The sequence below is a fragment of the Electrona antarctica genome (assembly GCF_951216825.1).
Source record: "Electrona antarctica genome assembly, contig: scaffold_314, whole genome shotgun sequence".
Lineage (NCBI taxonomy): Eukaryota > Metazoa > Chordata > Actinopteri > Myctophiformes > Myctophidae > Electrona > Electrona antarctica.
Window position 1 is genome coordinate 20,126 of NW_027637198.1, and position 12,656 is coordinate 32,781.

The following is a 12,656-nucleotide window of genomic DNA, read 5'->3' on the forward strand; positions in this document are numbered from 1 at the left end:
AAACAGAAGGCTATAGGCCTATATAAAATAGCCAAAAGTGAGCTCAGATGAGTCTGAGCCCATTTCCTTAAGGCTGAAATCTCATTTGAAAAAATATCAAGTGTATGAAAGCCATATATCCATTTGAAATGTTTATTATATTTTTGGCCTAGCTATACCCTAATTTCACTGGTTCATTACTGAGGCTGTAGCGATTTATTTTGTGTTCTAATAAAGTGTCCCATATGTTTGATTTGTCCTTTTCAATGTCACATACCTGCCATCTCAATATACATCCCACAATGTACTATAATATACTCCATCAGTTTGTGAAAAGTGCTAGCATTGTAAATCTCAAGTCAAAGTGGTCGCACGGCATGTACGTCACGGTTGCATCCCTTGAGGTTTTCAATACCCAGATATATTTGTTGTATTTTGTTGTATATGCTTGTATTTGTTGAAAATGATCTAATCAGCATCTTGCAAGACTATTATTAATACTCATCTGGAGAATTCACTAGGTAGTTGAAAATGTCAGGATGTCACTCCTCCATTTAGCTGTGTTATTTTCCCATTTTATTCAGCTAACTATTCAGCAAAGTTAATTATACAACAAGTTGACAGCGGTAAAACACACTGTCGGAGCTCCGTGGTACGTGGTAGAACATAGTAAGCCCGTGACATGTTCAAAATATAGACATGAATGGGATCGGGATGTATATTGAGAATTCCACTCTTCAAAGTCGGCGCTCGTAGCCTCGTAAAGGCAGTGACGTCCCTTAAAAGCGACAGGTTCTCTGTCTGCCGTCTCCCCTCTGCTCCGTTAACATTATGGGTAACTCATTCAAGTGGTAAATTAAATGTGAACTACATCCTCTATTGAGAAAACAACAATATATGTTGACAAAGACACTTCATACATTTGGAAACATATTTTTATTCAAATCAATATAGTCTTCAGTTAATTTCATATTATTTTAAAAGTAGGCTAACTACAGTTGAATTTCAAGGACTTCTATGGGCTGGCCTGCAGTACACCGTTCTAACGGACCAGAAGTGAGGACACTGTCTTATTTGGGGGCGTGCAATTTGTAGTCCCTGTGTGTCTCTATTGGTTGGCTGGTTGGTTGGTTGTATTGTCCAGTAAATAGTTCATTCAAATGCAGTTCTGACACCTGACATTTTTAGGAAATTGAAGTAAAAAATGCATATTAATTAATTAAAAAAATGACTTAATTTAATTAATGAAAAAAATAGCGCAAGGAATTTGAATTGGTTTTTGGAATTTTTGGAACTTGAATTGGTTTTAAGGTCTCATGTGAGCTTGTAGATCTGCCATTTTTGTTGTATTGTTGTATTTTTCCAGTTTTTCATGTGTCTATGAGGTGACAGTACTTCATTAGACACCCTGGAGTCGTTTTCATGTGTCTATGAGGTGACAGTATTTCATTAGACACCCTGGAGTCGTTTTCATGTGTCTATGAGGTGACAGTACTTCAGTAGACACCCTGGAGTCGTTTTCATGTGTCTATGAGGTGACAGTATTTCATTAGACACCCTGGAGTCGTTTTCATGTGTCTATGAGCTGACAGTATTTCATTAGACACCCTGGAGTCGTTTTCATGTGTCTATGAGGTGACAGTACTTCATTAGGGGCGGCGGTGGCTCAGGGGTAGAGTGGCTGGATGGTAACCGCAAGGTTCGAACCCCGGCTCCCCCAGAGTTAGTGTCGAAGTGTCCTTGAGCAAGACACTGAACCCCTGCTCCCGATGTGCTGGCTAGTGCCTTGCATGGTTTCTGCCGCCATCGGTGTGTGAATGGGTGAATTGATGCACAATCTATGTAAAGTGCCTTGGATAAAGGCGCTATATAAATGCACCATTTATTAGACACCCTGGCGTCGTTTTTATGTGAAGTGGTGTATTAACTTTGTATTTAGGGTTTCTTCCTGGAGGCTGAACCCTTGACAGTCAAACGGGCCAATGATATAAACACTGATAGTGTGACGTATAGATGCCTTAACAGACAACGTCAACAGCATGCGCACGCACAGCGGCAGCAGAAGAACACCACCTGTCAGCGACGTTTACGCCGCGGACAAAGCAAACTCTTGTCGTGACAAATCATTAACACAATTAACACAAACACAATGTTTTGGGCCAAACAAAGAATTAGAAAGTAGAAAAAAGCGGCAGGTTACAACACTTTTTTAGTTTTTCTTATTTGTAATTATTTGTTTGGTCCAAAATATTGTGTTTGTTGTCATGATTTGTCACGACTCGAGTTGGCTTCATACGACGCTTAAAAGGTCTTGAGGAAAATGCATTGGGATTCATTTCCTGGGCCTGGCGTTGTCATGAAAGGGGGCTGGACTGCGACGCTCTATAGCAATTCAAATCAGTCGTCCTCAAAACCACACCTCCAGTCGCTGTCATAAGAACGGCAGGTGCGCTCATGGTCACGGCAGCAGAGCCTGTTTGTGCACGGCTGCACGCGCACCTGCAGCCCATCAAGTATAATCTATGCTTCGTCCCGCGATGGTGTCGCGCACGCAGACCTGTACGCTCACAACAGTCGCATCCGCGATGCGATGTGAGCTTGCGCTTTGAAGTATAAATGTCTCCTAGGGTGCATCTCACTAGCTAACACACAAGAGAGATTGAATGAACTGAAACCAGCGCTCCCCAAAACAGGTTTGGAGATCTGTTGGGAATTGATTACATGAAACAGTCCACGGCAAAATATGGAAAAAAAATTACCGTACCGTACCATATCACCCTCAACACCCCTATTTCCTCATCATTACATACAGCAGTTGCTGCCTTAAAGCCCCTCCAGTGCTAACATGTTTTATATCCACTACTTCTGAACATGATATATGGATGATTTAGGCAAATTTACATTGATGTCTAGTGGTGAAAGTTGACTATTGTGAGATAAATACATTCATGAATATTGAAGATATTGAAAATATGAACATTTCTGTTCACTTCAGTACCTCCACAGTACTATTGATTTTTAATGTTTGGAGTCTGGTGTTCCGCCATATTTAGACTTTAGTTTAGGTATTCTTGACTTCACTCAACTTTATTTCTGTGTGCGAGGTCCTGTGATTTCTGTGTGCTGCAATCACACACAGGTGTGACTGCAGGCAAGGCCATGGAGTCATGCAAAACCACACCCACCTGGGTGAACACGGGTAGGAAATATTCATGAATGTATTTTATTATTTATCTCACAATAGTCAACTTGGGGGGGGGGGGGAGATGATGGCGGGTGGGGTGGGGGTTATGTGGTGGGTATGGTGCGTTTGTTTGGGTTGGGTTGTAAACTCTAAACCAGTGGTTCTCAAACATTTTCATGTCAAGGACCCCCAAATTGACATGCAGAATGCATGTCAAAAACATATTTTCATATGGGGGTCTGCAGAATGCAGACCCCCATATGAAAATATTTTCTGCTAGGGAAATGTTTTGAAAATAGCCGATATACAAGCTCAAAATGGGCAGTAATGGGACGCGTTTGTGAGCTTGTAGATTGGCTATTTTCAAAGTATAAAATGGGATTAAAGTGGTAAAATGTTCCATATTTTGCTGTGGACTGCCTGGAACTTCCGCAAGGACCCCTTGAGGTCCTCAGACCAAACTTTGAGCATCCTGCAGATGGCGCTGTTTTTCCTTTGTTTTCAGATTGCACTTAAGAACGAAAAAGGCACCCTAAGAGTGCTCCACAGTGTGCGTAGATTATGTTCTTACCTACGAACAAATCACAGCTAAGAAAAGATTGAGGGATCCCAAAACTTCCTAAGTGGGTCTAAGAACAAATTTCCCCTTAAGAACTTCTTAAGAACGGTTGGCGCTTGAGGCCCATTGACTTTAGTGACGTCAGCTGTAAGTCAGCTGTAAGTGCTTGAGGGTGAGAGGCTGCAAGGGCTCCACATTGTTGTGAAAGGAATGGGACAGCACTTTGAAGATAAGTCCGCCATTCATGACCCTTTGAAGATGAGTCCGCCATTCATGACACTTTGAAGATGAGTCCACCATTCATGACATTTGAAGATGAGTCCACCATTCATGACACTTTGAAGATGAGTCCGCCATTCATGACACTTTGAAGATGAGTCCACCATTCATGACACTTTGAAGATGAGTCTGCCATTCATGACACTTTGAAGATGAGTCCGCCATTCATGACACTTTGAAGATGAGTCCGCCATTCATGACACTTTGAAGATGAGTCCGCCATTCATGACACTTTGAAGATGAGTCCGCCATTCATGACACTTTGAAGATGAGTCCACCATTCATGACACTTTGAAGATGAGTCCACCATTCATGACACTTTGAAGATGAGTCCACCATTCATGACACTTTGAAGATGAGTCCACCATTCATGACACTTTGAAGATGAGTCCACCATTCATGACATGCTTGGCCTATTTATACATGTCTATCATGTCTATTTTACTATTTAAGCTGATCGTTTTATTATTAGTTTCATAAATACACTTACCTGTGTGATAGGGGTTGTAATATTCATATATAATAATATTCATTATAAATTGCATTTCCATATTTGTTAAGTCTCATGTGAGCTTGTAGATCTGCCATTAGGCCTATTGGTTAAAAGGTCTCATGTGAGCTTGTAGATCTGACATTAGGCCTATTGGTTAAAAGGTCTCATGTGAGCTTGTATATCTGACATTAGGCCTATTGGTTAAAAGGTGTCATGTGACCTATAATAAGTTGGGCTTGTTTTCATAGAGCCCGGCTGGTTGGTTGTTAATCTCACAAAACCTGGCAACACCGAGCCAGTGTTGCCAGGTCAGCTTGTTATAAGCAACGTTGGGCTTCTTGTTCTGTAAAGTCTCTTGTAAATGTTGATAGTTGTGGCAGTTAGTTTCTAAACAATCTGAGAACCCATCGTCAATAAAATAAAGGAAAAACAGCTCCCTCTTTTCCTTTGAATTAGAGTGTGTGTGTGTGTGTGTGTGTGTGTGTGTGTGTGTGTGTGTGTGTGTGTGTGTGTGAGAGATTATTGCACTGTACACACGCACGTAATTTGACTCCGCCAGGGACAAGATATGTGTGTTTTAAAATGTTGCACTTTTGAGGCCCTGCTATGCCCAGCTCTGTGTGGGTGTGTGCGTGCGTGCGTGCGCGCGCACGAGCGCACGCATCCATAGCGTGTGATTGGCCGGGATGTGATGATGTAATATATGATGATGTGTTTGATAGGTCTCATGTTGTGAGCTTGTAGATCTGACCTTTTCAGATATCTATCTTGTTAAACATATATATGCGAGCGCACTTGTGAGATATGATTGGGGAGCGCAGCGTGACATCAGATGCCTATAATCCCTGTGATATTTAAACAATATATTTAGGCATAAATGGACTGCACGCCTTTATTTCCAAGTGACAATGACAAGCATAGGCCTATAGCTTGCCTATTTGCAATTGTAGGCTATAGGCCTATAGAGCATCGCAGCCCCGCCCCCTACCAGGGCCCAGGAAATGATTCTCCGTTCATTTTCCTCATAGACATTTCAAAAAGTATTTATTTAAAGACCTTTTAAGCCTCGTACAAAGCCAACTGGAGTTGTGAGAAATCATGACAACAAACACCATTCTTTGGGCCGAACAAATAATTAGAAAGAAGAAAAAAACGGCAGATTACAACACATTTTTGGTTGTTTTTCTTCTTTGAGCTCCTTTGAGCTTTTCCTTCTGGCTCAACTCTCTTTTCGTCACAACAGTGCGGTACAGCGACTGCAATACCGCCCCTGCCGCTTCCCCATATTCCATCCCCATTGGCTAAGATTGCCTGCCAAAGTTTGCAGGATTTGCCCATTTCCAACAAATTGCCTCAAATGTTGCACACAGCATGTGATTTCCGTGAAATAATGCACACACATTCCCACTAGTTGTTGTTATTTGACAATGTGAGGTTAAAGGCGTAGTGAAACGGAAATGGTGGACATTTTATTTTGAAGTTTCAGACGGTCTCAAGTTGAAACACCGCTATGAAGTTTCTGAACCAATCAGAGCGTCGCATCCCTTCAGGGGGTGGGACGGTAGCTAGGGACGGGTAGCTATGCTACGCAGGACAGCGTGTGGATGTTTGTTTACAAATCAGATAGTCGGCCAGCTTTACCAGTTTACACTTAATGTGGCTTATTTCTACCCTATAATGTTTTCAGATACATTTTTTTAGCGTGATGATTAAGTTGAAACTGAGTAATACACTCTCTGGATGTTATCTTGAGGGAATAAAAACGGAAGATTTCTGTAATCAGTAGCAGCTGTGCAGCCTGTGCTGGACGGATGCGGAGATATGGGGAATTAAACTGGTGAGCTTCATTTTGATTGGCTTTTATCGATGTGGGCCTCGACACGTCATCACGCAGCACGTTTTCAGGAAGTAATAACAAATATTTTTTTATGGACTTTTAATATAAAAACACACACAAATGAGAATTTTCGCATTTTTTTTGGCATCCATTGTTAGGTATGCCCATATGATGACCATGGATATGGTCTAAAAGTGTGAAAAACGTATTTTTCATTTCACTACACCTTTAAGGTTCGATCCCTGTGGGCTCCCCCAGAGTTAGTGTCAAAGTGTCCTTGAGCAAGACTCTAAACTCCTGTGTGTGTGTGTGTGTGTGTGTGAATCTTTATAGATATAGTCCACATTGTTCATGGTCTGTGTTTCTAGTCCAGTGTTCATGGTCTGTGTTCCTAGTCCAGTGTTCATGGTCTGTGTTCCTAGTCCAGTGTTCATGGTCTGTGTTCCTAGTCCAGTGTTCATGGTCTGTGTTCCTAGTCCAGTGTTCATGGTCTGTGTTCCTAGTCCAGTGTTCATGGTCTGTGTTTCTAGTCCAGTGTTTATGGTTTGTGTTCCTAGTCCAGTGTTCATGGTCTGTGTTCCTCTTCCTGACTCTTCCAGGGGAAACACCACAGATGTTCTTCCCAGTTTGAGAGGAGGGATGAAGACCCTCTGATGACCCCGATGTCATCTCCTCTATGAAGGTAAAATGTCTCTTTGATTTCATCTGGATGTCAATTCACCATCCTGAGCCTAACACAAACTATTATCAGTGTTCCACTGTTACTGTATTACACTGTACATTTATACACAAACACAAACTATTATCAGTGTTCCACTGCTACTGTATTACACTGTACATTATTACTGTACACAAACTATTATCAGAGTTCCACTGCTACTGTATTACACTGTACATTATTACTGTACACAAACTATTATCAGTGTTCCACTGCTACTGTATTACACTGTACATTATTACTGTACACAAACTATTATCAGTGTTCCACTGCTACTGTATTACACTGTACATTTATACACAAACACAAACTATTATCAGTGTTCCACTGCTACTGTATTACACAGTATATTTATACACAAACACAAACTATTGTCAATGTTTTATAGTATAGTTGACCTATAATAATAATAATAATAATAATAATAATAATAATAATAATACAACTTTATTTGTAATTTTGTATAGCACCTTTCATGACATGAAATGCAGGGGGGGAGTTGCACCACTCGGTTCACACGGGTGTGATTTTTAGGCAAAGCGAGCAGGCCAGCAGTGGAAAACCTTAGGGGGCGGTTTGGGACATATTTAGGCAGTCATGTAGGTAGGAAGGTGCGAGACCATTGAGAGCTTTATAAACAAGTGAAATAATTTTAAAATCAATCCTAAAAACAACCGGAAGCCAGTGCAGTGAAGCCAAAACTATAGACACACCCCCTGTTACCTCCTGACCTATAGACATCCCCCCCCTGTTACCTCCTGATCTATAGACACACCCCCTGTTACCTCCTGACCTATAGACATCCCCCCCCTGTTACCTCCTGATCTATAGACACACCCCCTGTTACCTCCTGACCTATAGACATCCCCCCTGTTACCTCCTGATCTATAGACACACCCCCTGTTACCTCCTGACCTATAGACACACCCCCTGTTACCTCCTGACCTATAGACATCCCCCCCTGTTACCTCCTGATCTATAGACACACCCCCTGTTACCTCCTGACCTATAGACATCCCCCCTGTTACCTCCTGATCTATAGACACACCCCATGTTACCTCCTGATCTATAGACACACCCCCTGTTACCTCCTGACCTATAGACATCCCCCCCTGTTACCTCCTGACCTATAGACACACCCCCTGTTACCTCCTGACCTATAGACATCCCCCTCTGTTACCTCCTGATCTATAGACACACCCCCTGTTACCTCCTGACCTATAGACATCCCCCCCTGTTACCTCCTGATCTATAGACACACCCCCTGTTACCTCCTGACCTATAGACATCCCCCCCCTGTTACCTCCTGACCTATAGACATCCCCCCCTGTTACCTCCTGATCTATAGACATCCCCCCCTGTTACCTCCTGATCTATAGACACACCCCCTGTTTTAGTACCCTAACCCCCTATACTATAGGGGGTGTGTCTATAGAGGGGGATACAGATCCTGTGATCTTTGGTGGCCAGATGTAATTTCCTTGGGTCTAGTAGGACTATAGTAAATAATAAAATAAATAAATCGCTATAAAATTGTGTTAAAAAAAGAGACATATTTACACCTGTGTGTGTGTGTGTGTGTGTGTGTGTGTGTGTGTGTGTGTGTGTGTGTGTGTGTGTGTGTGTGTGTGTGTGTGTGTGTGTGTGTGTGTGTGTGTGTGTGTGTGTGTGTGTGTGTGTGTGTGTGTGTGTGTGTGTGTGTGTGTGTGTGTGTGTGTGTGTGTGTGTGTGTGTGTGTGTGTGTGTGTGTGTGTGTGTGTGTGTGTGTGTGTGTGTGTGTGTGTGTCAGTTCATTCCTCATACAAAGATGCCACTGCCTGGCCCTGTATCTGAAATGGTCAAATACATATTTGATTAAGGAATATAATTTGCCTTTTGTATTCTTTATGTTCATCAGCAAAATGTAGATTTTTTCATGTTAGACGTTATTGAGGGAAATGAAGATTCTCTGATGAAAAAAAATATGATCGATAGGGTTATCAATGATCAATTAATTAATTATTTGATAATTTGAATCCCTAAATAACAGTAATGATTGTACATACAGTTTAATTAGTTACAGCAGGGGTGGTGCAACTTTGACGATGGCCAGGGCCACTATATTTCCACACTCTCTCCAGATTGCATATTTCTGTTGTAGCATTTTTTTTGATCATTTTTGATCAGCTATTTTTAGATCAGCTATTTTTGATCAGGTATTTTTTGATCAGCTATTTTTGCTATATTTTAATTAAAATCCTGAATTCTTTTTATGCTATTTTTGAATTGGAATCCTGATAAGTAACCTTTGTATTTAATTTCAAATGCATTTAGTTATAGTTATGTTAACTTTATGAACTAAACACAAATACATTGGACACAAAAAACCCAATAACATTTTAATAATACTAGTCATTAAGCTACATCTAGACTGAAGTAATTAATGCAAGTCATGTTTTCATATTTGGAAATGCAACAGCTGAAATATATCAGTATTCTGATATTAACCTGTGGGCCGTATTATATGATGGTGGGGGCCGCATTTGGACCCCGGGCCGCCAGTTGCCCATGTATGAATTACAGCAACACTATGATTGTACATACAGGTTAATTAGTTACAGTAATGATTGTACATACAGGTTAATTAGTTACAGTAATGATTGTACATACAGGTTAATTAGTTACAGTAATGATTGTACATACAGGTTAATTAGTTACAGTAATGATTGTACATACAGGTTAATTAGTTACAGTAATGATTGTACATACAGGTTAATTAGTTACAGTAATGATTGTACATACAGGTTAATTAGTTACAGTAACAGTAATGATTGTACCATAAAAAAACACTGCATACAGGTTCTTCAGTGCTAGCTGCTGTCGCTCCACTCCGTGGCATCAATCAAACCCACAATGGACCCATCAGCCTCAGCATCAGGTCCACAGACCATGGACCAATCAGCATCAGCCTCAGCATCAGGTCCACAGACCACGGTACTGTTGGTTACTAATGCACTCACAGCTTTACACAGTTTATTTGTGCGTCTCTAAATGTTATGATGAATTGAACATGGTGGACCACGGTACTGTTGGTTACTAATGCACTCACAGCTTTAACTTAGTCCAGTCTTATTCAACGTTTGTCTCGGTGGTATTAGTCTTTATGGCAACGCAATGAATTAGATGTGATGTTCTCCCCGTGCTTTGTAGTAGGGTTAGGATTATAAATGTATATTATCGTACTAATTGTTTCCACATTGACTGATATTTATTATTACCGTATTATGATCATCACTCTGTATCATGTGAGAAAGTATGTGATCAATATCACTCAGACTGGTTAGGATTGAAATAACATGACTGTATCCAACAGGATGCTGATAACGACTTGACTTCAGAAGCAATGGATGCAGAAAAATCCAGAAAATCCAGAAAAGGTGAGTGTTTTATTTCTGTCCTCAGTTCAGTGTTCGAGGTGACCAGTGAGTAGGTTGGTAGCTGGTGCTACCTTCTGTTCACCAGGGCTGTACAGTAGGTTGGTAGCTGGTGCTACCTTCTGTTCACCAGGGCTGTACAGTAGGTTGGTAGCTGGTGCTACCTCCTGTTCACCAGGGCTGTACAGTAGGTTGGTAGCTGGTGCTACCTCCTGTTCACCAGGGCTGTACAGTAGGTTGGTAGCTGGTGCTAACTTCTGTTCACCAGGGCTGTACAGTAGGTTGGTAGCTGGTGCTACCTTCTGTTTACCAGGGCTGTACAGTAGGTTGGTAGCGGGTGCTACCTCCTGTTCACCAGGGCGGTAGCTGGTGCTACCTCCTGTTTACCAGGGCTGTACAGTAGGTTGGTAGCTGGTGCTACCTTCTGTTTACCAGGGCTGTACAGTAGGGTTGTCTCGATCCGATCACGCGATCGAAAATCGGGTCATTTTCAAATAATAGGAATCGGATGAGGAGCAAAACAAACGTGATCGGGACATCCCTACTGTACATCCCTACTGTACATCCCTACTGTAATCCTCTACTGTACATCCACAATATCTGATTACAAAACTATAATTGTACAAGATGTTACATTACTTTGTATGTGGGGCATATGGAGATGCAGAGAGCTTTGTTTTTCATTCATAGGATTCTCTAATTTCATCCACTCTTTTTCTCCCTTGCAAACAGCACTTTTTGTGATGCAGCACAGGCCACAGTTGACCCAAAGGGTGTCCGCAGTCATGGCTGTAGTAGACAGTCTAGGAGACAGCTGGGTCCACCCTGAGATCTACGTCGAGATTAATGCTAAGAAGACAAGCATGAAACAAATGAAGACTCTGTACATATCAACAGTAGTTCCAGGAGGAACCAACGCCCGGGCAGCATTTTATGATGCCCTCATGGAACACCAACCCCGCCTGCTGGCGGACCTTGGTAAGATCATTCATTCATTCATTCATTCATTCATTTATTGAAGGGGTGGCAGTGGGTCAGGGGTAGAGTGGCCACTTGGGAACCGTGAGGTTGCCAGTTCGATCCCTGTGGGCTCCCCCAGAGTTGGTGTCGAGGTGTCCTTGAGCAAGACTCTGAACCCCTGATTAGCCGTTCGCTAAGTCCCTCCCCATCCCGTCCTTGTCCAATAGGCACGTTAGCAGCGAAGAGACAGGTCAAGCTGTCCTTCTCAGTTCTCACCCATTGAGATGCATGTTAAATGATTGCATTTCTCCATATAAATAATATATTTTCAGTAGCAAGAGCTTCAAAATGTCTGGCTATGCACTGGACACATGTCTTCTAAATCTAGTCTACCAGGCCTGCAGTAGGCTATGCACTGGACACATGTCTTCTAAATCTAGTCAACCAGGCCTGCAGTAGGCTATGCACTGGACACATGTCTTCTAAATCTAGTCTACCAGGCCTGCAGTAGGCTATGCACTGGACACATGTCTTCTAAATCTAGTGGACCAGGCCTGCAGTAGACTATGCACTGGACACATGTCTTCTAAATCTAGTCTATCAGGCCTGCAGTAGGCTATGCACTGGACACATGTCTTCTAAATCTAGTCGACCAGGCCTGCAGTAGACTATGCACTGGACACATGTCTTCTAAATCTAGTCGACCAGGCCTGCAGTAGACTATGCACTGGACACATGTCTTCTAAATCTAGTGGACCAGGCCTGCAGTAGACTATGCACTGGACACATGTCTTCTAAATCTAGTCTACCAGGCCTGCAGTAGGCTATGCACTGGACACATGTCTTCTAAATCTAGTGGACCAGGCCTGCAGTAGACTATGCACTGGACACATGTCTTCTAAATCTAGTCTACCAGGCCCGCAGTAGGCTATGCACTGGACACATGTCTTCTAAATCTAGTCAACCAGGCCTGCAGTAGGCTATGCACTGGACACATGTCTTCTAAATCTAGTCTACCAGGCCTGCAGTAGGCTATGCACTGGACACATGTCTTCTAAATCTAGTGGACCAGGCCTGCAGTAGACTATGCACTGGACACATGTCTTCTAAATCTAGTCTATCAGGCCTGCAGTAGGCTATGCACTGGACACATGTCTTCTAAATCTAGTCGACCAGGCCTGCAGTAGACTATGCACTGGACACATGTCTTCTAAATCTAGTGGACCAGGCCTGC

General features: G+C 42.3%; 1 protein-coding gene across 2 annotated transcripts in view; it reads left to right on the top strand.

Annotated features, from left to right (window-relative positions):
- The window catches only part of LOC306919073 (uncharacterized protein), an 82,500-nt gene that overhangs the window by 3,908 nt on the left and 65,936 nt on the right, over positions 1 to 12,656 (top strand). For both annotated transcript variants that reach the window (XM_079531909.1, XM_079531910.1), the window contains exons 3-6: positions 6,931 to 7,013; positions 9,888 to 10,022; positions 10,402 to 10,465; positions 11,195 to 11,440. In XM_079531909.1, the coding sequence (XP_079388035.1) occupies positions 9,942 to 10,022; positions 10,402 to 10,465; positions 11,195 to 11,440 (391 nt within the window). In that variant the 5' untranslated portion in view covers positions 6,931 to 7,013; positions 9,888 to 9,941. The remainder of the gene's footprint in view (positions 1 to 6,930; positions 7,014 to 9,887; positions 10,023 to 10,401; positions 10,466 to 11,194; positions 11,441 to 12,656) is intronic.